This window comes from Sturnus vulgaris, chromosome 3 (assembly GCF_052056855.1).
Source record: "Sturnus vulgaris isolate bStuVul1 chromosome 3, bStuVul1.hap1, whole genome shotgun sequence".
NCBI lineage: Eukaryota > Metazoa > Chordata > Aves > Passeriformes > Sturnidae > Sturnus > Sturnus vulgaris.
The window spans coordinates 2698904-2724801 of NC_142245.1; the positions used below are offsets into that span (position 1 = coordinate 2698904).

Here is a 25898-nt window from a genome sequence, read left to right on the forward strand (position 1 = left end):
CAAGCCTTTCCATCTGTCTGTCCAGCAGCATCTTCTCTCTAGAGGACCATTTTCAAGCCCAGAATTCCTCGTTGCAGTTGGCTTCCTTAACTTCACTAGTGACCATCACCTGCTGCTTTTTGAATGTGGCTTTGATTTCCTGCATTGGCCCTTTTGCTGAGCAGCTCTTCCTTCTCCTAATGAGCCCTCTGAAAAAAGAGTAAGAGCAGGGAGGCAACACTTCTGATGATGGACAAGAGAATCCTGCTCTGGGCGAGCTTAGGCTGGCAGATTTGATGTGCAGCTCCTGCACACACAGCTCTCCCAAAATCCAAGGCCATGATTTAGTCCTTGGGGATTTAAATCCCCACTCATGTCTTTCAAATGCACAGCTGCTTACCTCAAAATTACTTCCTTTGGTTCAAATGCACATCCAGGTTTTAGGGGGCCTGTTTGTCCAGCTCTTCAGCCTGCTCATCCCCTCCAAACTCTTTCTGCCCCCTCAGCAGTGTTCCCCAGTGCTCATCCCAACATCTCAGCTGGATCTGGCTACTCTCCAGCCTTCTCCTGGAAGCTGCCCCACAGTGAAGGGAACAGTGTAAGGCTCAGGAAGCTGCTGTGGTGGGACTGGTTTTCTTCTGGCCATCACCAGGAGCACTTACAGAACCCACCAGAACCTCAGCACCCAGTGGGCTTCTCAAAGCAGCTCAGGTCCCACTGCCTGGCCTCTGCAACACCAACCTCCCTGTGCTCGGCCTCCAAACAGCTTTTCCACACATCCCAACCTGCTCCTCTCTCCCCCCAGCAGCCAAGTCAGCCTCTTGTGGCCCAAGTACAAGCACCAAGATCACCTGCTCAGCCAGCTGTGAGAATCCTGCCTCACTGAGCCCTGCAGGAGCCAAGGGTTGCTTCCCAATCCTTCCCCATGCCTCCTGGCTTTTCCCTCGGTGCTCACCATCACCACCTCCACCTTGTCCCTAGATGTCTTGGGGCCAGGCTGTCCTCCTGCCCTGTGGTTCCATTTTCCTCCTCTCACCCGTGTCACTTCACAGTGGCACTGGCTAAGGGGGTCTCCACAGAACCCGCTCTTGATTTCACACCCCACTGCTGCTCTTTGGGGAAGGAAATGTATCCAGTTTTTTTCTTTTGATTCCCCCTCACTTCCCCATTTCTGTCCCAGTCTATTCCTGTCTGTCAGACTCATGGCTCTGCTTTCAGCTCTGTTCCTCCCTTCCTTGCCTGCCCTCATCGCATGCCATGTCTATCCCGTGTGTTAGACCCCATTTCCCTTCTAGTGAGTGATTTGACTCCAGCTGCCTCAGAGACTATTTATTTCAACAGGTATATCCCTCAGTACACTGGATTAATATACCTGCTTATCTCTTCTCCCAGAGATAATTTTGTACATTGTAAATTACATAGGGGAAGTCAAAAGCCAAAGGAATAGGTTTATTTTTCAATGCTCTCAGTGGAAGGCCCTGCAAAGGTATATTTCACAGCACATATATAATTGAATAGGTGATGAGTGAAACAGCTGGGGCAGTGGAACAGAAGTAAAGGTGCTGTACTTTGTCGAGGCAGGTTATTGGTATTGCTGGAAATCATGTCCCAGCTCTCCTGCAAAAGCTTTCCTGTAAACCAACACATTTTCTTACCAGTCCATTGGCTCCCCGCACGCTGCTTTTTGTTTGCCATTGTTTCAGAGTAGCAGCAAATGCTCATTGTGCTGGGATGGGCAGGGGCTGGAAGCACAGGCATGTGCAATTTCTTGTTCTTGGTGTGAACACAAAAGCCTGCAGGGAAAGTTCCCTGCCTTCTCCTGGCACTGCCTCTGTCATCAGCAAAGGGGTCAGGGTAAGGTCTCCTGAGTCAACTAAGGCTCTTGAGGCAATGAACAGAGAAAACTGGACTTGTGTTAAGAAATTTTTATTTGTCCTTTGGATCTGTAATGTAAGCACATAAAATTACAAGTGGAAGAAACATCATGCCACAAAATTGCATAGAATTTTTACAAAAATGTGAATTATGCCTCTGAAACAATCATAGATTGAGGAACCGAAAAAATATGTACATGTTAACTGGAATATTTCATCCTACTCTGAAAGCAAATCATCAAGGACTAATCAATCACAGACACTATTAATACAATGTACAAGAGCAACACTGATTTCAAAGAAAGGCAAGCAATGATGTCCCTTTAGTTATTTGTCAGTGAATGTTTAGCTAATACATGAGCATTAATTAACATAATTATGAACATGTTAAGTCTAAAATGTCTGGCCTTCATTAGAATTTTTAAAATTCTGTTTATACTGCCAAAACCAAGCTATTTTCAGTAGTGTAAAGATATCTGAAGTGCACGACCTAGTTTAATATAGACAGCTCTATTCTATACAGCAGAAAGTCCACAATACAGCATTTCCACACATTCAACACGGAACAAGGCAAATACATAAAAGGCACAAGACTTGCACATCATAAAGACCCTTTTTTTCATTATCTTACTCTAGTTCAAGTAATATCAATATTAAATGATATCGGTTTCACTGAAATAGTTTGAACAATGCAAGATGTACAGGATTACACACTACCTTACACCTGCAGAAAGTGGCACTGTACAGATATAAAAAAATGTGAGGACAGGAAATGGTCAAATACAAACGTACTGTAAAATGACTACAGCTGATAGTATATTTAACCCAACCAGTCTATTTATTTCTTATTAAATATAAATAAAAGGTTAATTGGTACTTGCCCGAGTTTCTTTGAAGACTGTGGCGAAGCCCTGGCTCCCCTGAAATCCACGGGAACGTCGCACTGAGATTCAGAGGAGCCAGGATTTTCCCAAAAAGCCTGCGCTGTACAACGGTTTCTATAATGCAATAGTTTCAGTTTTAGTATGAACACTGCTATCAGTTTATTCTCGTAATAATTTAGACAATACGTCATTTTAACTTTATAAAATGCAGCATTAAATCTCGACTCTACATTTTCAATGAGTGATTAAGATTGATTTCAAAGTGCAAAACTAGGATTAGCAGAGGAGTCACCTTTCCTAGCATTAAGATGAAAGTCAGATTTTTGAATTTCATGTGCACTGATTTCATCATCATAAACCAGAACAGTTTAATTCAAAATATGATCTCCAATGTGCAATTTTTCTTTCTTTCTGCTCTAAGTTTAAAAAGGAAACATCAAAATACTGTTTGTTTTCCAAGATTTGAACTTATATATATATACACCATTATTTAACTGAAAACTTAAGCTTGATTTGTATTTTATTGCTTAAATTTAAATAAAATAAGTTACTTTGAGTACTAAAATCCTGAGGGAATGGAAGTAAGGTAACTTAACTGTTACGATGTGTTAAAATGCCTCCCTATTAATTGATTGCTTTCTCGGACTGCTCTTTAACCCTAAGTAAGGCCCTGATCTTGCAAACATGAATGTGAATTATTCCCAGCCCAGCTACTGAGCCCAGTAGTGCAGGAAAGCACAACTTTGCAGGATCGAGTGTCTCGAGCCAATCTGGGGCTTCTGAGCTGGTTTCTCCTTTGCCCCAAGGCACCTCCACCAACGAGGGAAGGATCGTGCACTGGCCTGATGAATCCCAATCTGTCTGAGGTGTTTCATAATTCCAATTTCTGTTAGGATGGGAATCCAGAGAACAGCATTTCTTTACCTTTTCAAATATCCTGACTTTCACAATGTCTCTCTGTCATCTGATATAAATTTCTCAGAATGTGCTGTTACTTCTCTCATGCATATCATACAGTACACTAACTTTTATTGTTCTTATTTTAACAAGTCAGTTAAACAAATTAATATACATTTTTAAATAACAGTGGTCAGGTTTTTATACTTTGCTTTTAAATTTTAGACCTTAGTAAAACTGAACCTCAGTCTTAAAAATAATGGAAGATTCTGTTAGATTTCAAATACTGTAGTCCTAAACATTTTATAATCCTATCAAATTCAGTAAGCTTAAAATATGATACTTAAAATCAATACTTTCGAGTCTGCAAAATATATATCAAATTTATATTCTAAAACTACTTTGATTTACAACACTAACACCACAAAAAGAATTCTATGATTCCATGATTATTCTATAGCAGTATAACCCAGATGTTAGCTCTCAGAAAGATTCTCCCTACTCACGGATCCCTGAAACATTTCATTTGGCCAAGAGACCACATCAAAACTCCAAATAGAAACATGCTGTGTGTGTGTATATAGACAGATGTGTGTGCACATATAGCTATATATATATATATGTATATATATATATACAAACATATATGCACTCACACGGTGTAACAAACACAGACGGACACAGACACCGACAATCTCCACGCGGATTCTTCTCTCCGTTTTCCTCTCGTCCCCACAGTTCCAAGAATTTTCAGCAGCAAATATATGTCTCTCCATGGGATAAACATAATATCAAGACAGCAAGCCACCAGTGCTTGCAGAGCTAAAAAGGATCCAACGTTTCAGTGCAAATGTAAAAGGATGGTACAGCTGTCAAGGTGCAGTTATAAAGAAGGAAACAAATATGATTAAGTACTGTTGTAACATTCGCCAGGATCTCTATTAGTTTGGAGCACTTTGCACTGGCACTCCAAAAGGAAATCTGCACACGTTTGTCTCTGTACAATACACTGGTCTTCATTAAACATTCTTAACAGTGAACATGGCCAGAAAATTACCCATTGTAAATTGGCCAAAAAAGAAGAAAAAAAAAAAAAGAAAAATAAAGAGAAGAGAGAGGTTAACATATTAATTTTCCCATTACAACTGCACTAAGCTTTAGAATAATAATCAGATGAAGAATGAGAATGAAGACCTTTGCAGAATACTTTTTATAAAATGTTCCTTTGGGGAAATGTGCACTTGAATGCAGATTCCTGCTGCCTCCCGACGCGCTCCAGCAGCAGCTCACCCCGGGAGAGCGGAGACGGGCAGTTGGGAATGGTGCGCCCCGGCACACCGATTGTTTCTTGGGCAGTTAAAAAGTAGTATCAAACACTTTTTCTTGATTATCTTCTTCCAATTCCTCTTCACTTTGTGGAGGTTTATGATTTGATTTTCCACTGTCAGATGCCAGGGAAGAGGGGGCAGAATTGTGGTCTCCATCTTCACTGATTTTCCCTTTCATGGCTTCCTGTACGAACTCCAGAATTTCCAAAGGCAGTCTTTTGAATTTGTCTTGATATTCCTGATCAAGTTCCATCTGCAACTACAACAAAAGAGACAAGCTGTCTTCAGGTGTGTCTGATGTGACCAGTGCTACAGGATGGGGAAAGTACCACACCAGGCAGGAGGGGAATTAACAAGGCATTTTTGCACAATTCAAGACCGTATTCCCTTCTTTCCCATATTAGCACCACGCATCCAAAGTGCCTATTAATTTCCATGCAGTCATTGCAAAGCTGGAGGGACGTGCAGTCATAAGGTTGGTTTTGGGTACCATCCTTGGGTACCCAAATCCTTCAAATACATGTGGATTTAACTGTACTGGTGTCCATACTCCCACTGGCTTTGACAAGACCCCAATCAGGTGTAGTATGGATCACGGATAAGCCTTTAAAAGAGCAAGGCCTTCATTGAGCTTCAGGTAGTTAATCACACATCAAACACACCACAAACATTGCTCTGAGAACAATAAAACAACTTTTGCCAGATTTCTTGGGTTGGAGAAATCATTAGGAAAAAGTCAGTTGTCAAAGGGAGTCAGAGAGGGAGGGAAAACAAGTTAAATTACATTTCTTAGGGCTAGATCATGGAAAGTTACATTATCGGATTAATGCAGAATGTGTCTTGGACATTACTGGGGAAAAAGTGTCATATCATCAACAGGATGCAAAAGGCATGCAGAAAGAAATCTGGCTATCAGTCTTCAGGAAGCAGTGGGTCCTTTCCCAGTATTTATTAGTACAGCCTTTGTTTTTAGTGCCCATATTAGGATCTGCACGATCCATTATTTAAAAAAACATTAATGTGTATCAAAGTTTCAACTGAAGACAAAGCCAATTTTTTCATCATGACCAATATGAGCACAGCAGGAAGCAAAAGGGGTGAGTTCCAAAGCCAGACCTGCTCCATCTGTCCGTCCATCCATCCATCCATCTACCCACCTTCTCAAAAAGAGGGAGTCAGGTTCTGCTAACTGTAGCTGCAGCAGTTTTGCAATAGTTTCTTTGGCAATTGTGTTTTCAGCTATGTATTTTCCCAGGATTTCCAGGGCAAAGGTGCTAGGAATTCTGATCCTTCAGCTCTAGGCCTGAGTCTATCCTGTGCAGTTTCAGGTCTCCTTCACCCCACTGCAACAGCTCTCAATAGGCAATGCAAATTTTCACTTGAACATTAGGTCCTACCCCTAGTCTTACCATCCTTGACCTGTCCACACACACCATGTGACTCTATCACTACCCCTCCCTCGGAGCCCTTCCAATCCCATTCCCCATGCTTCTGTCCTGGTTTTCATCCTGCATCTCTGACTTTATTTTTGTGAGGCCTCTTCTCCTTTCTCCTGATGTGCAAATCAATGTCCTTAGCTCACCCGGTCTAGTTCTACATTCCTTAATTAGACAAATTCTGCAGCTTTTCTTCCTCTAGATCTAAGATCTGCTCTTTTTCCTTTTGGTTTCCCTGCTAAAGGTCTCTTCCTGCCTTCTTTCTGGCAATTTTCCTGATGTCCTATTCCACCTCAGATAAAAATCAAGTCTGAGGCACATATGGTTCCATTAAAACACACCCTGCCACTAAAATATATATTTCTATCAACTAGAAATACATAGTTGTCACTGTGGTAGTTAATCATTATCATAATACCCTTCTTCTTTTCCTGGACCCTTTCATTTTCTGGCTTTATGTCCAGATACAGATTTTCTGAAGGGATCCTCCTTTTGTCTCCATTTTGCAAACACTTCCACAAGTGCAGGCATCATCAGAGGAACAGTGCCATAGGGTGGCTGGTGGAGAAAACTGAAAACTGATGCTGATCCTCCCTCTCTGCCCTGCTCAGCACAGCCCCAGGACTCCACTCCTGCTGCCCAGGGAGCTCCTCAGCCCCGAGAGATCACATCCTCTCTGGCTGGGGTGTCGGCAGCACGGCACTCACGTAGGTCACACTGAAAAACCAAAGATTAAATTCCAGGCAAAAGGTCTTGCTTCATGGTGCAATTGTGCTTGGGGTTACAGTTCATGGCTATATACCTGCACTGCTTAAAAACACAGGAGTATCCCAGCCAGAGATGAGCTGCTGCATTTCTCCCACCTCACTGTTGTACATGGCATTTGTGAATTTTGGACACCTCAGGTATAGAAGAAGGTGTGTAGTATCATAAGTCAGGGGAAAGTCTTCTGTCTCTCAACTTCCTTCAGAACCTCGATTTGCTTAATTAGGTTTAATGGCAAAAGAACTATTTGAAATCCCTCAGAAACTGAACGTTAGCTGAACCCAGTGCAACCATAAGCATGTTGTTAGATAACAATTGTGTCTAATATTCTCCTAAAGCGCCTCCAGTGGCTAATTCCCCCTAAGTCGGGTGTTTAATAGAAATGACATGAATCTGGAGCTACCTCTCTGTCTCCAGAGACAGTCTATATAGATATCTAATCATGAGAAGGTTGGAGTTAGTTGAGAAAGAGCAGACAGCAGACAAGGAGGGTTGATTAAAACTGCATCAGTAAAAATCAGTTTTCTTTTTGACTCCAAGCACTGTCAGTTCCTCCCCTTGCTCAGTGACCAACAAGCCCCTCAGATCCCATCCATTCCCTGGCCCCTGAGCTACCACACAAGATTAAAGAAATAAGTTGCCTGCCTAAAACCAGCTGGCCTAAAGAAATCCAGCTGTTTTCCTTTTAAAAGCCTCAGTGTCCTTCTATTCATTGTGTAGCTTTACAGGGACATTACAGTTCATGGCAATGAATGGAAAGCTGCCCTCCCAGCAGCAGCAGTAGCCACACACATCTCTCATTTGGCTGGCTGATGGCAAGACAAGGTGCCATTTTAGTGTGTGAGTAAAAACCTCTCTGCTCCTCACCAGACTCCACCCCAGGCTGGCCTTCCCACCCAGTTTGCTATTCCCTTGGGTTGCTTCCCATCACAAGTCCACCTACCCCAATTTCTCTGCTCTCTAGCTACTAAACAAGGTGACCTACACTTGCTGTGTAGGATTTTGGAGTCAGACAAGGGGGAGGAATGAGACCGATGATTAGAAGATCATTATCTGGACCACTGTCCTCATTAACATGTAACAACCTTCTTCCTTCTGTTATCTCACTACCTGCCCTCTTACAGATCCTCTGTCCTCTCCTTAACCCACAACAAAAACAACACGAATGTCACCTCCACGTAGCTTTAGTGTCCCACAGTTGGACACTATTTCTTGTTCAGGTAAATCTCACTCCCATAGTGAGTTACAACTTTAAAATTCAGAGCCATCATTAGGTGTTTGCAATGGGGTCCTTGGGGACAGGAGATGAATGTGTCAGCCACTCTTGATGGCTGAGGCCAGAAGCTCTTGAATGTGTGCTGCCATCTCTTACCTTTTATTTTTTTACCCAAGATGCAAGTTAAAAAATGGCAGCTGATGCTCACCTCAGCTTTGCACAAAACCTGCCCTGGACAAACAGCACTACCTGCACCTCGAGTAACCAACATAGCCCTGAGCCAAGGGACAGGACACAAACAGGGCTCTGCAGGTGAGCAGAGCTCCTGGTGGCCAGCCAGCTGCCCAGCTCATGGCCTCACGTTCATTCCCTCCCAATTCAAAGGGCTCTTTGGCATCCTCAGCTAAAATCACTTTCCAAAAAGGGTCATCAGTCAGGAAAAGGCCTTGCAGCCCTTCCTTGGAATGTGGGAGGGGACAGTGATTATGGTTGTTCAGCTTAAACACACTCAGAAAAGGAAACAGATGGTATTATTAAAACTATTTACATTTATATTTATACTTAGCTGTTATTATTAGAACTCTCAAATGAACAGCATGAACAGCACTAAAAGCAGTGACTGTGATCAATAAAGGATTACAGAAGCAGAGTTTGTGGGTTTAGACACTCCTGACTCTTGCATGCTTGCAAAGTGATTTAATGAACTCCTGTTTCCACCAAGAACCAAAACAAAGCAGCCACGTGGGAAACGTGCTGTGCTGCCAGCACAAGTGACCAGGAGGGCTTTGAGACAAGAGGGGACACAGCTGGCCCACACAGCCCAGCTTCCACCTCACCCCCTCCCAAGGGAAAGGGAAACCAGGGGGAAGCACGTCCAGCCCGTCTCCCTTCCTGCAACACCTTTGAAGTCCTGGATGTGAAGATTGCAGCTCCTTCCCCTTGTACCCTGAGAGTGGCCTTTAGGAAGTCACCAGTGCAAGGGCTTTCCAAACTGCTTGTCCCTCTCTTCCGTCCCCACATGGCTTGGGACACGGCATGCTCGGCCTGTGACCTCGCAGCATCCTTCTCCTGCTCCAACATCTTAGCTGATGCAGAGCCAACCCACTTCCACCCGCACTGGGATTCATTCCAGCTCACATGGGTTTTTAAAAATATATTTGCAACTCAAAAATAACGTAAGGGTCACTACTTTAAAAGCATCTCGAGAATTAATCTTCAGCCAAAAACATTTTGAGAAAGTTATGTATGAAATACAACCAATTACACATTTTGGTGAAAATATCTCCACCAAAACACAGTTTTGGTGAAATAAAAACATTAATTATGGCCGTATTTGTTTTGATGAAGTTCTTCCACTGCGAAGATTTGATATGACTCCAAATAAGTCACTTTTTTAAGTCTAAGGTTTTTCCATTCCAATGGGAATTTTTCTCTAAGGGCAGCTTTTTGAGTTTGGTGTTTCTGTCATACCTCCTTTTAAATTTATCTTATTTTGTTTTCCTGATGACTTTCTTTCCCTGAATGATGCAGTGAATTATGAATGGAAAATTATTCAAATATCCTGGCTCAACAATTTAGGTAAAAATAGACTCTGAGGACTAAATAGTTCAGTATCTCCAACATTTCCAACAGCAAACTCTTTATTCTCAAGTTTTTTTTCACATTTTTTGAGTTAAGATTTCAAATGTGAGACATTTTAAAGTTGTGTTATTTCTCCTTGAGGCAGAGCACAGCGAAGTATTAAAGGAAATTTACTCTTTTGGTATTTGATTGTTGCATTTACTCACCAGTTGAAATGTGATATTCATTTGTATCCATAATTACCGTGGCACTGCCCACATGCAGGATATTATTTAATTCCACATGGACAGTGCCTGTTCTTTTTGTTTTACTGATGAGAAACTCAACTGCATTCGTTTCTTCTGTGCAATTTCAGCAGAATGTGTTCTGACAAGAGGCAGTAACTGGTCACTGCACCATTTGTAATCAAAGGGGGGCTGCAACCTCTCCAGGGAATTTCTGTTTAGCAAAGCTCCCGTTTTCCTTATCACGTGCCACTGGAAATGTTTATTTTGTTAACACCAGCAACACTGATATTTTCAGTGGTCAGTGAAACCACATTGCAACAGCAACACTGGGCTGGGACTGGGGCCCCATTCTCACTCCTCCCCTCCTTCTCTAAATCTGCTAAAGCTACAAATACTTATTTTTCTTCCTGCAAATATTTGACCCGTGTGCCTAAAGATACTTTTAAATAGAGGATTTGGGGCTTTTAAGCCTGCATCAGACAACAAATATGCATAATGTCAGCGACCTCGATTTAGCTTCCAAAATAGCACATAGAGGACTCCCAGATTAAGGGTACAGAGAGCAAGAAGGCTGCTGTTCCTCTGCTTTTCATTTTCAGAGCTTACTTAATTAGAAAGCCATTCTGGAGGGATACAGCATTAAAAGACACATGAGTAGCAAGAACTGTTAAAAGCAGATGGAGGCTCAGTAACAGGGAGAGTGAAATTGAGGAACAGAGCTGAGGGATCAAGTGATTTATAGGCAGCAATTTTTGTTTAATTGGAAACAGTAGGAGCTCCTTATTAAGGACCATGTTATTCCCTCCACTAAGCAGATTTCTGCTGGGAAGGCAAAGGAGTAACCACTGCTCAGATGTCCTCATGCCTCAGGCCACAGTCCCTCTGCAGCACTCGGTTGGAGACCTCTGTGCCCTCTGTCAGAATGGCCCTAAGACAGCAGCTGGGAACAGCAGGTTCTTGGGAAGCCGTTTGCCCAGGCCTGGGAAAGGAGTTAACTCTGCATGTGCAGAGAGCACCTAAATGTTCCTTTCTTCTCCCAGTGACATGGAGAAAGTGCATAAAGGGACGTGCCAACAACGTTAGCGTTTGGGCTTTATACAGTTTAAGGTTAACGTTGCTAACCCTGAGATGAAACTTTCCCTCAGAAGATGTGGGAGTGTGGAATCATTAAGGGGAGCCTAAGGGCACTTGGTGTCTGAGGTGGCACGAGGAACAGCATGGCAGCAGGTAAACAACAGCGGGAAATGTCTTCATGCTGACTGGAAAGCTCCCATTAATGACTCCTGTCCTCAGACAAGGACATGTCTGCATTCTCAAACAACGGTTACTTTCCAGACCATGAGAGACAGCAGGCACACCAATTCCCAGACTCCTCCTCTGCCTCCCTACCTGAAGGTGATGCTCCCCTAGTCCTTCACACAAGGCCACCAGGCCGATCTCACCACCCCACGAAGTGTCCGTGCTGTTTTCCTGAGCCAGGGCTGCTGGCTCAGCTCTAGGTTTGACTGCTCCACTACTGCCCCTCTGCCTTCCCATGGCAGCAGGCTGCACAGTGCAGACACTCCCCTTGAAAGACATCACCAGCAATCACCTGCAGAGCATCACAAGCCAGGGAGCAGGTACCACATCCCGTGTTATCTGCCCTTGTCAGACACTTCCCCTCCCACTGCCTCCCTTATCTGCCATGTTTCAGCTCGGTGTCTCTTGCTACTGAAGCGAAGGTGATTTGCTCTGCCTCCCTGAGGGTACAAGTCCCCACATAAACGAGTTCCTTTAACATCTGCTGTGTCAAGGCACTAGACTGTAACCTTGGGGCCTCCATCAATCTGTGTCTCCACCTTTATTAAACTGCAACCTCAATTAAACCAACAGCACTGCAAGGAAACCTGGGACCAGGGCACCTGGATTTTAACTTTTATAAGGCAATTCATATCTACCTTCTGTGCAATAAACCAACATTTGCTCCAATAACTGATTAAAAATAAATGTTTGGGTGGTGACATGCCCATCAGTGCTGCCCAGGTGATAGACATATTAAACACACATACACCTGTACAATATCTCTGCTGAAACCTTCTGGGTTAGAGAAGGTCCTTACAACAAAACCCTAAACTGGTGATCTTTTCCTACTGGCAATTGTATTATTAGCAGCAGTTTCAGATCTCTTGCATTTTCTTTAAAGAAATTATTTAAAGAAATGGCTTATACTGAATTCTGTGGGAGGATTGTCTTCACAGGAGCTTGTTTCCTGTTCCTTCAAAAGTACGGCAGCTTATTCTCATGCAAAGCCTTGTAAGCTGCATACTTGGAATTACTCCTCTTTCTGATGATTATTTCATGTAACAGTGGATATCCACAGCTTTTGTGGATAAAATGCTTTCTTAAGCTGTCAAGTGGCTCTTAGACAACTCCAAAAAAGTATGATCTATACACCTCATCATGCATATGAATAAAAATAATTTGAGCTAGAATGAGCAGGAGAAAAATCCCCTTTCCGTGGGCATTTAAAGGGTAGATTCTGAGATTCTGTTCTTTTTCATCATCACTAGAGTAAGCTATCTGCACTGTAAGCAAAGGAGAATCTGCTCAGTTTCAATGCAATAAATCCAGAGAAATTCCTCTGAAGTCTCATCTATCAGCAGATACTGCCCTTAGTTTATTGGGGTGGATCCAAGGGTAAATAACTCGAGTGACAGAGCTCAAAGAGAGCTTCTTAGCTGGTCCTTTTTAAAAGTGCTGTCCATATTTTGGATACTGCAAAAGAAACAAACACCAAAAAAAATCAGTGCAGCCATTACCTTCTAATAAATGATGTTTTTCCACTTCCACAATGCCTCCAAGGCAGGCTGTAAACAGGCAGCTGACTGTCCAACAGTACAGGCCTTCCAAGAGTAGCAGTATTGTAATTCTCATCTCAAGAGGTCAGGACAGTCCCTTGGAAACTCATTTTAAATGACATCTTGAGGTTACAACAGTAACAATGTATTCCAGAAATATTCCAAACCCCGGGTGGACCAGAGAATGCAGGACTCAGCAGCACCACAGCAGCATGTCCCCAATGGGAATCTACAGGGCCACTTAATATTTATTGTGTTTTGCCTGAAAGTGGTGGTGTCCTGCAAAGTGAGAGATTCTGGCAATTTTTGAAAGAGGAGAGACAAGAAAATAAATTTTCAGGTGCTTAAGGCCTCAAGTGTGAGGGCTCAGGAGCTCATGAAGTACAGATCTGAAAAAAAGGTGTTGGAACCCACAGCACAGCTTTTGGGCCTCACCTAAATTGAACTCTGGATTCAGTTTAACAAAGCATTTCCCAGTCTCTCATATCCACCTTGCTAACAGGTAATTACAGTGTTGCCTGTGTCTGACTCCTGGCAGGACATCTCTAACAGACCCCGTCAGTGTCACAGAAAATCCCCTCTGAGCACAGAGATTTCTCCTCCAAACAACAATGAAAAAGAAATAAATAATCTCTTTCTCTGTCTCTCTCCAGTGGCATCAGTGTGCTCCTCAAAGCAAAAGGAACAGCTCACCCTGTGATTAAGTCTGGCACCTCCTTTCACTGCCATGCCCTGCTCTGCCCCAACTCTCGAGCCTATTTCCAGTAATAAGAGCTCCAAACACACACTGAGGGCTGTGCATCTTGAGACAGCACCTTTCTTAAGGTACACACTCACTATGATTTCCATGTCACTGATAACTGCCAGGGAGCTGCATGGAGGTTTAGAAGTAAGCCATCATTAGCTCAGAAATAATCACACTGATAAAGCCTCTGCTGCACTTTGAAGTTTACCTTACTCTGACTGTAGCTCTCCATGCCAGAGAGTGTCTGCAGGATGGAGCCCTGCTGAAAAGTCTGCTTGGAAAATTACTGAGCAGTCAGTCCTTCTCCTAATATCTTGTTAAAAATGAATGTTTCTAGACTAGAAAGCAAGCACACTCTGAATAAAGATCAAAGCCTTCGAAGTTTCTTTGAAAATCTTTTCAAGCAGTTGCAGTTCTATAATCCCTTATAACAGCAAAGGCTATTCCAAAATATTTCCTAACTCATCAACAACATGAATCTGGCTCCCTCTTAACTATTAGCAGAGACTTTTGCATTGACTCTCCCCTAATAATGAGCCAATTTAGTGACAGACCCATTACTTTTTAACATAACAGGCTAATGAAAAAAAATCCATTCAGAACCTGGCAGCAGTTTAACAGTGGAGACAGAGCTGCTATCCCTCATTTTCCATCTTCCAGAAATGATGGCTCAGTATTTTGGCCTTTGTACTTCCAAGTGTCAGGGAAGTTGTGAGGCTAGGTTTAACAATGACAAAAAGCTGGGACCTGGTTCAAACTTATGTGCTGATGTATATGTTCATTATTATCTAATGGCCATCAAATGGAGATGTATCATTGCTACTGGGGACTCAGTCTGCTAAGTTTATGGCTGCTCTGTGTTTATATCCTATGATTATCTTCACATCCCTCTACTTGCACCATGAGTTCATCCATATATCCACACTTCTCATGGTTTCATGCTGTATTATACAACATACTTGGCTGTTTTTTACTTGAGAAGCAAAATTAGTGTCCAATTTTAACTGCTACTATGAAAAACTTTAGAGCTTAATGTAGGAGCAACACTGCCCAGTGGTTCAGCCTAATTAAAAATAGCCTGAAGGTTTTTACTTCCTGATACTACAATGAGCTTTAAAGGAAAAAACCCTCCTCTTGCTGTCTCTACTGCTGTTACTGGATTAAGCAGTACTGTGCAATAGGAGGTTGACTGAGCCATCCTCATGATAAAGTTCAAGGGATTAATATTTCAGTTCAGTTGTTTTTCATTTAAACATTTTCTCCAAAGTTCATATTAACGCTGACTGCTGCAAACTTAGGCAACTCTCTAATTACCCATCAAGTTTAAATGACCCATGCAGAAAACTTTAGTTCAGTGATGTTCAGCAAGCATCCCACAATGCAAAAATCGACATATAAGGTAATTTCATCAAGCCAGATCAACAGGACAAAGCCCATCCCACTGCTGCCCAGAGCAGCTTGAACTCATGCCTGGTAAAGCACATACCCAAAGTTCACTCAAAGTCTACAGGACAGTGATTGGCTTTAACAGGGTTTGGATGTACAATTTGGATCTACAACCACACAACTACAGATGCAAACAGACCAGATCAAGTGAAGGAACTGCTGGCAGAAAAGGACATGAAATGCTTGCTCCTGAATCAGCAGAGATCTGGAGGTAATCATAATCTGCCTCACAAAGAAGAGGTACAAAAGTTGTGTTTCAGTGGCTCAGGGTTTTCACCTGAAAATCACTCCCTTTTTCAATTTAAGCAAACTGCAAAGCGTGAAGGAGTCTGGGAAAAGGGACCATGCTGCTGCTTAAAATCCAAGCCTGCTCCAACAGACAAGAGATAACAACTTCCCACAGAGAAGGGCAGATGCCTTTGTCATGTGCAGACCTTGCTCTCTCTGTGCACAAACCCATCTGGGTTTCTGTCCAGCACCTGAGCTCCATGAGGAAGGGAAACTGCTGAGGGTGTTTTTGCCTCTTAATGCTTATTCTGGGTGAGGAACTGCCACCCTGGTCAGGCTGCAGCCCAAGCAGCCTCACACACTCCTCCCTCAGGTGTGGTGGGATATGTCCAGGGAGGAACTGTGACAGGGGATGTGTGTCACAGGGCCTGTGTGTGAGTCATGGAACACTTCCCCTCTTGCCAAGGACTGGGCATCTGAAAGTCCTCTTGAGCACATCTCTAAAAGACATTGAGCTCTGTGGTCAGACCTTGCTGTTGCCAGGAAAAGGGATACACTAATTCCTTAAAAGCCAGCAGAGACAGGACGATAAGGGACACCACAACTTTAAACTTCCTGAGAATCCATTCCTCTGGTGCCTCCTGTCCCTGCTGAGCCCAGTGGGCACCAGAAGGTCACTCTGGGGCTCCCCCACACCTCAAGCCTACCACAGGAACCCTGAGCTTTTCACTGACATCACTGTGAGCTGGAGCAGGTCCCTGGCTTCTCTCCTCCTCAAGTTAATAGAGTTCATCAAAGTTCAGTTCACCAGAGGGTCAAGCCTGAACTGAGATGAATCTCATGGAACTTCACTGAGCCCTTTGCTTTTTTTTCCACTGAGAGGCATGCCATCAAAATGCCTAACATGATCCCCCTAGAGCTCCACTTTGTTTTTAATCTGATTTCATTTATGTGTATCACTATTGGTAGCTTCTCTTTTGGAAAACCTTATTTAAGAAAAGAAAACACTAGCAGTAGAACAAAACCTCTTTCCATTACAAGAACTTATCTTTTTAATGCTCTATCAGTGTTTTATTATTATTTCGGTACTTGACAACTTCCCAAAGCATTAAAAAGTTCTTGAGAGGTCTCACAGCTTTACAGTGTATTCTCTGATGCCAATTCTGATCACAATCTAGCTGAAGATAAGTTTAATGAACACTAGAAAAATAAAGGCCTTTCATAAGTGATCAAGTGATTTGAAGAAGCAAGAGTACTTTAAAAACATGTGTTTCTTTAGAGCCCTCTTTTAACAATCTGTAGAGTACACATCTCTGTTGAGGATAACAGAAATTCATCTGGAACTTAGGGAGTATTTATTTCAAATGATGGTAGACAAGTATCAGAAATGAATGAGATTATTAACTTGCAAAGACACCTTTTAGAACAACGACTATAAAATGTCATCTTTTCCCCATCTCATGGAAATCTATTTAGTATTAGAGAAAAACAGACAGACATTAGATTTAGTGAAGGTGAGTGAATAATAAAGTCATCTGCTACTCTAAATAACAGTAAAAAGATTATTCTGAGTTAGTTACAGAAGTTATTCCTAAAAAATTCTTATCACTTATGTTATTTAAACTTTCTTACATATCAATTAGTTTGAAATAATAAGTCTTTAGGCTATCCATTAATTGCAGCACTGTTGGCACGATCTGTATTTAAAATTATGCAATGAAAATTAAGCTGAAGCACCAAGCTGTCTTGGCTAACAAAAAAAATTTCCTCAGCCCTTCGGATAGAGGAGGAGAGATAATGGGGGCACTGAATTCACAGGAGAACTCCTTCTCAGTTTACAATTCTCTCCTGTCACACTGTGGAAGCCACAGGCTTAAGAATCCCCGTGTTTGACTTGCAGGGTTGCTTTTCCAGTGCATCCATTTTCTGATCGATTGGCACGGCTGCTCTCAGAGCTCCCGTGCTGAATGCAAAGGAAAGGCAGCACCCTACAGAACCTGCAGAGCTGCTTCAGGAGATTCTGCCCAGGAGAATTACAAATGCTGTGGATGGGGAATGTAAATTGTTAAGTTACTCCTTCAGAAGGCAGGGGGAGGCTGTTTGCACAGGAATATCTGGTCCATACATCAGGAGAAGACACCAATTTTAATTTCTCCTGCTGTTATGGCTTCAGGCTCCCCAAGAAGCCTCCAACCCACGCTTTTAAGTCTTCCTGTCTTTGCAGAGCAGATCTAAGGACAACTGAACTGCTCTTGTTGGGTCTGATTTTGCTTCACAGATACACTGAAGCTACACTTTGGCATTTGTCCCATTCTCTTTGAGCTGGTTCCTGCTGGAACCTGTCAGAGGCACAGCAGGGACTGCCACATCTGGCACAGCAGCACTGACCAAGGAAGGCAGTTTAAAAAGTGCAGCCTTTCCTTGGTAGGTGTAATTTTCCCAAATCCTCCGTGACTGCAGCACAGATGAGTCAAAGATAACACTCAGCTGGTTCAAACAGATCTTGGGAATGGCATCTTCCTGCCACAGAAATTAGAATAAAAGCAGCTGAAATATTCTGATGGAGGGAACCATACCTGGGAGAGAAACTTCTTTAAATCAGAGCAGCCACTGCAGCTCGCTCCCTGTCAGCCTCTGCCTGCTCCACCAGCAGTTCCCTGTCTCCTGCACCCTATGGTTAATTGTACTTTTAAATAAGGAAAGGCAGAGCATCCTCCTACTAATATTAATAAGCTAGGGAGGAAATAAGGGTGAATACTGAGTCAATCCTCTTGTGGCAGGTCTGTGTGCTTGTGGATGCATAGACATACACTTAAGAAAGGGAAGACATCTGAATATTTTTAAGTACATCAATATAATGACTCCACTGGCATAAACACAGGTTTTCTTGGAAAAAAAATCATGTTACTGAAATATTCATACAAAAGATGCAGTTTGTTCAGGGAGGACAGGTACAAAGAGAATCTTTGGTGAGATATTTATCAAAGATGTGCATTTTTTTTTGTGATCTCCAGCATACTGTGGAGAGGGACCTGCTCAGGGTCTCTGGGCAATGACAGAATTGGACATGAAAACACTCTGTGGGACAGACAACTGGGTCTTTACTTACTTGCCCAGAAAACTTTTCAAAAGGATTTCAGGAGGGCACAGAATATTTCAACTTCTGAGCAGGCAACATCCATATTTACAGTATGTCCTCTCTACTGGTGACTGGATGGGAAAACAGACACCTCTTCCCATAAAGGATGTGGACCTGTGAGCAGGCTTCATGCTTTTCCACATTAAATCAATTCCTACAGTAGCCAACAGAGAGGACCCTGGTCTATGTAAATCTTCAAACATGGTTTATATCACTGAATTAAATCTGCTCATGAGTTGCAACCATTACATGGCAGCTGATATTACAAGAAATTAACTCCAGTCTTAGGAAAAAAAGATCACTTCAAAAGTAAAAAAGCTAAGCAATAATTTAAAAATTGGAATTAATTTTCAACCAATTAGCATTTTCAAGAGGGAGCTGCAGTGGTGCCTGTCTGAATACAAATGGGAATGAAGGGTACTCCAGGCCAAGAGGAGGCGTTAACACTGACATGGAACTGGGGAGAAGTCACTGCAGAATTTATTCCTTTATGGCATGGAAAGCACAAGCCCCTGCTCAGAATGACAATGATCCCCTGGCAGAAAGACTGACAGGGAGTTACCATTCCCAGGAGCTCCTACAGTTTCCATGCTCCTTGGCATTACAAGCTGCTCTCTGCCCCCTCCAGCAGCATCCAAGCTATGTGGTGTGAAGTGGATTACTGAAATATCAGGGAAACATTTAATTGCTGCAAGTCAATCCCACAAGGAATACCCATTTCTGAAACTTGACCTCTGCTCTGGAAACTGAACCTGCAAAAATTTCAGCAGAAAGGAGCATTTTGAGAGCAGAAATACTACACTGGGATCTCACCCACCTATATAACACCCTGCAGAATAAACCTGATCCAAACAGGCAATTCTGCATTTACTAATAGAAATACTCTCAAGGAGGACCACAGATGAGTGACTGTAAGCTGCTTCTAGAAATGCTAACCTTCAGTATCAGCAGACTGTGAAATAATTTGCCCTATAAGCTCCACATCATATGTTTTATTCAGGCATTAACACCTCCTTTGTGAAAATAAAGCTGTCAGGAAAAGAGGCAGCTCGGTGCAATATCATCCCCACAGGCCATGCAGTAGCTGAACCTGGAGGCTGAAGTTGTACTGTGAAGAATTCTGGATGTGTGCAGCAGCTATCAAAAGACTTACAAAATTCTAGGTTTAGGAAAAAGAACAGCTTGATCCTAGACAACACTTGCATATGGTTGAAGCCTCATAGAAAAACTCTCTCATGCACTTAAGTGCCCACTTGAAACACAGCTTAAAGGATGAGAAAAGTGCAGCAGTAGCTTTTTAGCCCCTACTTTTTATACTTCTTAAAAGCCATTCCTATCCAGCAAAAAATCCTAGTGCAAAAGTATAGAATAAAAAATCAGGCTGCAGGTTCAGACCAGACTTGTAAGTCCACATTATTTTCCTTCTGTTTCAAAATTTTATCTTGTGCTGACAAACAAAACTGTGAGCTCTTCCTGTAGCTGTCTAACATTTAGTCACTAGAGGATTCAAACAGCTCCTGAATGAAGCTGTAATTTAGGTAATTTCTCTAGATTTCTGCATAGCTATTAGCATGGCTTAGAAGGATTTTGTGCCTCTCCTGCACAGAAATATTCTCTAAGGTGATCAGTTTTGTTCAGCCCAAAGCCAGTGTAGTTTACCAGAGCAGGAGCTGAGATATTCCTTTCTGGCCTGCAGGAAAAATTTGCTTCCTTCTTCTGCCCTGCCTACCCTCCCTTATCCTGGTACTTCACAGCATCCCAAATACTTTGTCCTGTGTATGTAACAGTGAGAGCTTAGAACAGAAAAGGGTGAAAAAAAATGTTTCTTCACATCCCATCATTGTCATGTTTGCTTTGGTGTGCTGGATTCCTTCTCCCCATTTTGGAGCTCCCTGAGTACTCAGTGCCAATCCATTTTGTCTCCCAGTTTCCATGCACAGGTAGGGTGCACTGAATGACAATTCCACCATGCAGAGCTTCCCCTAATCCTTTACACAGCCTATGAGGCTCAGAGCGGGATGAAGCCAAGGAAAGAGTAACTCCAGTGATGTAATGAAGAGTTACTTCTCTCTAGAGGAGGTTTTTCTCTGGGGTCTGATTTCCTCTTAACTGTGCAGGAGCAATTGGATTTGCCTGGGTTCCCAGCATCTGCCCAAGATATCCTAACTTGACCCAGGCAAGTGATATGAGTTTGGCCTCATATTATTTAAAATGTAAGTGATGTATGACAAGAACAGAGCTAAAACAAGTTCTTCTGTTTTTTTCAAATGTTCAGTGAGCTGTTTCAAGGCAGCTCATCTCTATTCCCATCCTCCTGCTTTTCAGGAAAGGAAGACAGCACATCCCTCAGGAACAGAAATCAATATTCTCCTGTCACTTAAACACAAACAACAAAGAAATCCCAGTCCCCTAGTGAGCAATTGCCAGTTTAATCTTGCCATCTTCAGTAAGTCACTCCTTCGAATACTGTGGAGGTGCCAACATATTCATTATGGGCTCTGCTTTCTTTTGTCACAACCACTGTGCTCAGGAAACACACGTTTAGTTCCCTTGCCTGTGTCCAAGAGGAAAACAGCACTCATGAAATCAAGGCCCCACCTCACAGTTTTAATCTCTGACCCTGCCACAATAAGAGAACTAAACAATACTTGCAATGGTGTTATTTTTAACAAGCATTTGAGAAAAATGTTCACTTATTATGCAACAGTAAAAACCTTTAAATAAACTGTAATGATGTAAATCTATACATGAGGAATATGTTGGGGTCTGTGTGAGCAGAGGCAGGTGATTCACAGAAAGAAAAGCCTGACAAATCACAGTCACTTCATACATCAAACTTAGCACTTGCTGAGTCCTGTAAAGCACAGGACTCAGTCTGTGTTGTGCAAGGCACAGTTCAAACACCCAGAGTTGGTTCCTTCTTCCTTGCCAGTGCATGTCCATGGAAAGGGACATGATCAATATTGAAAAAACAGAACAATACCCCCAGACAAAGCTAAGAGAACAAATACAACCCTCACTGGGAACCATTTCTCAGTTCTCTCCCCAAACAAGCAAATCACATCAAAGCAATCCAGAAGAAAGGAGTAGAAGATGAAATAGTTAATAAAAACACAAAGCAAGCAGGATTCCCTCATTTAGTGACAAAGGTGTGTGGATGATTGCTACCCCCTTGACAGTGACAGCCCAAGCCCTCCTGGCATGGCTGTGTTTGCAGGAGGATACAGGAAGTTCGCTTGTACATGATCATGTCTCCTGATGAACACACCTGAAATAATACTCCATTCCATCACCATCTTTAATCATTTACCCTTCCATAAAGCAATGAAAAAAACTCCCTTACTATAATCTACTTTCATCTTTCTTCCAGGAATTGGCTGCCTCTCCTCAATTGTCTTCTGTTCTCTTCCTCCTCCCTGAAAAATTCTCTCTCTTCCCTTAAAGTCTTCCCCTTTAGACTAATCCTGTTTTACTGATCCCCATTCATCAATTCTTTTTCTTTGTACCCAAATTCTTCTTTCTGCTGAGATGCCCTGGTTAATCCCATCTTTATCCCATACTCTGGTGTCCCAGATGACAAATCCTTAATTTATCTACTTGGTAAGCTTAATCTTCAGAGGTACCCAGAATTCCTACCTTCAACACCTTTCCCCACCTCCCACTTCTACATTCAGATGCTCTCAATTCCTACCCCCACATTAATCAATCTTCTTTACCTCTTCAGAGAGAAATTTCACAGTGCCTGGTGTTCTGATCTGAGAATACTGCAGCTACTGTGAGCAGAGAACAGAGGATATTCCCATGACCCAAAGGGCTGGTGGCAAGAAAGCTGGGACAATCATGCTGTTACATACAGCCCCTGATGGCTGCACTGAGGTGGGGCAGAAGCAGCAATAAATAAAACAGGCAGGGAGACAATGGGGTGGGGTATGATCCGAAGAAGGCACAAATCGCTTTCGCGGTACCGAAGGGATGTCATGGTCAGTGGCAGCTCATGTTATGCAGCTAGCAGGTAATAATCAGGGCTAGAATTGCTCAAAGATTTCAGAAAAACCACCAGGCAGTTAATTGTGGATGATCCTGACTTGTTTTTGACATGTAAAATGAAAACAACATCAGCATTACTGGATAAAAAGGGGAATTTTTCACTCACTTTCACTATAGTCTCATATTCCATTTCTACTTCTGTTTTTCCTCTACTTCTTGTTCTTCTATGCTCTTTAAAACAAAACCAAGGATCATTTCAATTTGAGGTGATTAACAATTACTCTAAGCTGAAATGACATTATTCTGTGCATTACAGTAAAGCAACATCTCTTTAATCTATGCACTTAATGAAAAACAAAAGATTACTTCATGCTTCTGTGTGCCGGCTCATTAATATTTGACTAGGTACATATTAGTCAGAGAAACAGTCTATTTATCACAACCTGTCACTCCATGCTACAAGAGGACAATATTCCAACTGTGTTATCAGGGAGATCCAGCTTTAGTTGAAGTTGCAGCTTATGCAGGTTGCAAGAAATGTCACTTTTTTCTGGGAAAGGGAAGGAAGTGTGTCTGAAGGGAAAAAGGAGCATCAGCCATGCCACCTGAAGTATGTGCTGGAAGAGACACCCCTGGCCTTAGACTGTGATCATGCCTTATGTCATGAACTCGGGGCAGTTTGGATGGAAAACCTCCAAGGACATCCCCAAGTGCTCACAGGAGTGGTGCTGCTCCAGCCTATTCCCTTGGAGTCAGTGCCTGAGCAGGAAATGTGTGAGACACGCTGCTCATGGAGGTGTTACCACTGCTCTCTCACCTTCTTCCTGAGCTCGTGTTTATCTCTGGAGCTGAAACTTGTGTTTGGCACTTCAAGGAACAGCAGGACTGTCAGATGGTCCCAAAGCCCCTGGTGTGCTCCAGGCTTGTCAGATTGTCCCAAAGCCCCTGACGTGCTCCGAGCTGCTCGGAGCCGACTCACGGGGACAGCATCACGCACCACTCTGAGCACCCTGAACTCAAACTCTCTCTCTTGGAGAGGTCTAAGGTGTGAGGTAGAGAAGTCCTGAAGGTAATCCAGCAGCAACCAAAAAGACAGAAGTTTGTTCCTTAGTTTTTGCAGTTAGTAGAATATTGCTATGAAATTATAGCCAGGAAGTGAAAAAAATGGGTGACTTTTGGCTGTTGCTAAGTGCAGTTCTTAAAACAGCACTGTCCTGCCATTTTCAAGTGGCTGCAGCATGTTCCCTTCTCTGTTGTGTTCAATTATTGTGGTAACTGTCTTGTCTTATTCTAAAATCAGTGTTATTTCAGCATTTAGTGATTTACTGCTCCATATGGTAGCAATTTCATGAGTCTATCACTGAACTTGGTTCTGCTTGCAGAGGTTAAATCACAGCTCTCTCATGACTGAGTTGGTGCCACCAAAATCTTGACATTTCTCACATCATACACTTTATACTTTATCATGTATTTTGGACATTTTGGAGCTGCAGTGGCATCCCCTGTCACATGCAGGTGACACACAGGTGACAGCCAGCCATGGAATCATTGCATGTGAGCTCACTGAGGTAACCTGTGCTTTGTCTAAGGTGTCAGGTTTGTTATGAATGAAACTGAAAATGGAAACCTTTAAAAAGAAATACAAACAGACAATAACACAAAATAAAGCTTCTCATTTAATATGTAAAGATGAAATAGCTTAGAAACCGAGCTATTACTTTTAATATTTGTTACAAAACATTTCCTCTCAAAGCATTTTCTTAAACTGAATGCAATTATTAAGTCACTTCCTTGGTAATGGGTGAAGAAGCAGAACAATATGTCTGAGCACTGTGTCCTCATTTTACTTCCATGCAGATTCATAAATGACTTCTAATTGAGTCACAATGCAGGCAGAAAATACCATTAGCTGACAACTGGCTGGATTTGATTGAAAAGCTGTGTAAGGGAACCTATGCCATCTTCTTCTGTTGTGTTGCAGCAAATGAATGAAATGCATTTTATTTATGTTCTCCTTGAAGTCTTTCTCACTGTGGCAGTGGTCTGTAAAGCTACAGCATTAACACTGGCACAAAGGGTGTTAGGAGATACATGTGGGGCCTAAGATGCTCAGGAAATGGGTCCCAGTGGCAGCTTGCACCATCTTGACATGCAAAATGAACCTAAAATATTAGCTGAGGAAGCAGAAGGTGACAGTTTGTAGCAGAAAAAAATGTAGCAGCAAAGAAGGTGAAATGTAAAGTAAAGTGAAATAAGAAAGCTACTTTGTTTTGCACAGTTCATTATGGCTCCTCCTGATGCACTTCATTTTTCTGCCCCTTTAATCTATGTATTTCACTGGTTCTGTGCTCCCACTGACAGACAAATCAGATAAAGCAACTCACAGAAAATTGGCAATTTTTACAAAATTACATGGAAGTTTGCAGCACACAAACATTTTGTTGCTGGGGATGTTGGCCTAGTTACTTCAGTAAGGTTTGTAACTACTGAAAGCAGGTTAAGATTTGATTACAAATTCCCTTAAAACCAGTCTTGGAATACACTACTAAGCATCCTCTTGCTAAATTTCTTAGTTTGTGCAGCATTAATACTTTTCCTTTCTTTTGGCAGCATTTTTAGCCAGCCTCCCTGTTAAAGGGCACATTTTGGTTTGGGAAAAGGTTTGTGTACTCTGTGTGATGTGCTCACACACCAGGATTTGGGTGTGCAAAGGAGGCACACATTTGCCAATATCCAGACTTTACCTACCTTCAGGATGAACATCAGAAATAAGTAAACATTTCAACAAAAGCAACGTTCAAAAATGGTAACAAACCCCCCCTGAGGAATTTCCCCCTTGATTATTTATCAAAACACAGTCCACAGAAAGTAACAGAGATATCTGGGTAGCATGAATTCCACAGGCAGAGGAAATTACAGGGTTACCAGATACAGCCACTGTAGCTGTGAGCAGGATATGCACCACTCAAAACCTCTATTTTTTTATTGAGCTTTTAACAGTACAATCTGTGCACTTGCACCACTGGGATGCTCCTGATCCAAGTGATGGTAGTGCAGCAGACATATTTCAGATATTTACCACCGGGGTGCTCACTAGTTTGGGAGCTCCAGGCATGGCCTTGCAGCATAAGAAAGAAAAAGTCAGAGAGAAACACAGGGATTAAAACAAACACTGAATTTTTCAAGCTCTTTTCTATTCTGATAGTCATGACTGTACTTGCAAAATTGCCTTGTTTTGAAAATGCCTGAGCAGCTTCTTGATTCCAGTGTGAGCAGAAGCTTTCTGTTTGTACCGACATTGCATTAAGCAGCTCCTTGTGAAATCTCTA

The 25898-nt window shown here is 42.4% G+C and overlaps 1 protein-coding gene and 1 long non-coding RNA gene across 5 annotated transcripts in view; one reads left to right on the plus strand and one right to left on the minus strand.

Moving 5' to 3' along the window:
- Positions 1-25898, plus strand: part of LOC148224135 (uncharacterized) — a 141497-nt gene that overhangs the window by 20960 nt on the left and 94639 nt on the right. The window lies entirely within an intron of this gene.
- PLCB1 (phospholipase C beta 1) overlaps positions 1890-25898 on the minus strand; it is a 327675-nt gene continuing 303666 nt past the window's right edge. The window contains exons 32-33 of one of the 4 annotated variants that reach the window (XM_088160735.1): positions 22736-22800; positions 5074-5215 (exon numbers count right to left, since the gene is read on the minus strand). In XM_088160735.1, the coding sequence (XP_088016861.1) occupies positions 22762-22800 (39 nt within the window). In that variant the 3' untranslated portion in view covers positions 5074-5215; positions 22736-22761. Of the gene's footprint in view, positions 5222-22735; positions 22801-25898 lie in introns of all 4 variants that reach the window. The other 3 variants (XM_014895074.2, XM_088160734.1, XM_014895072.2) reach the window with 3 other exon arrangements.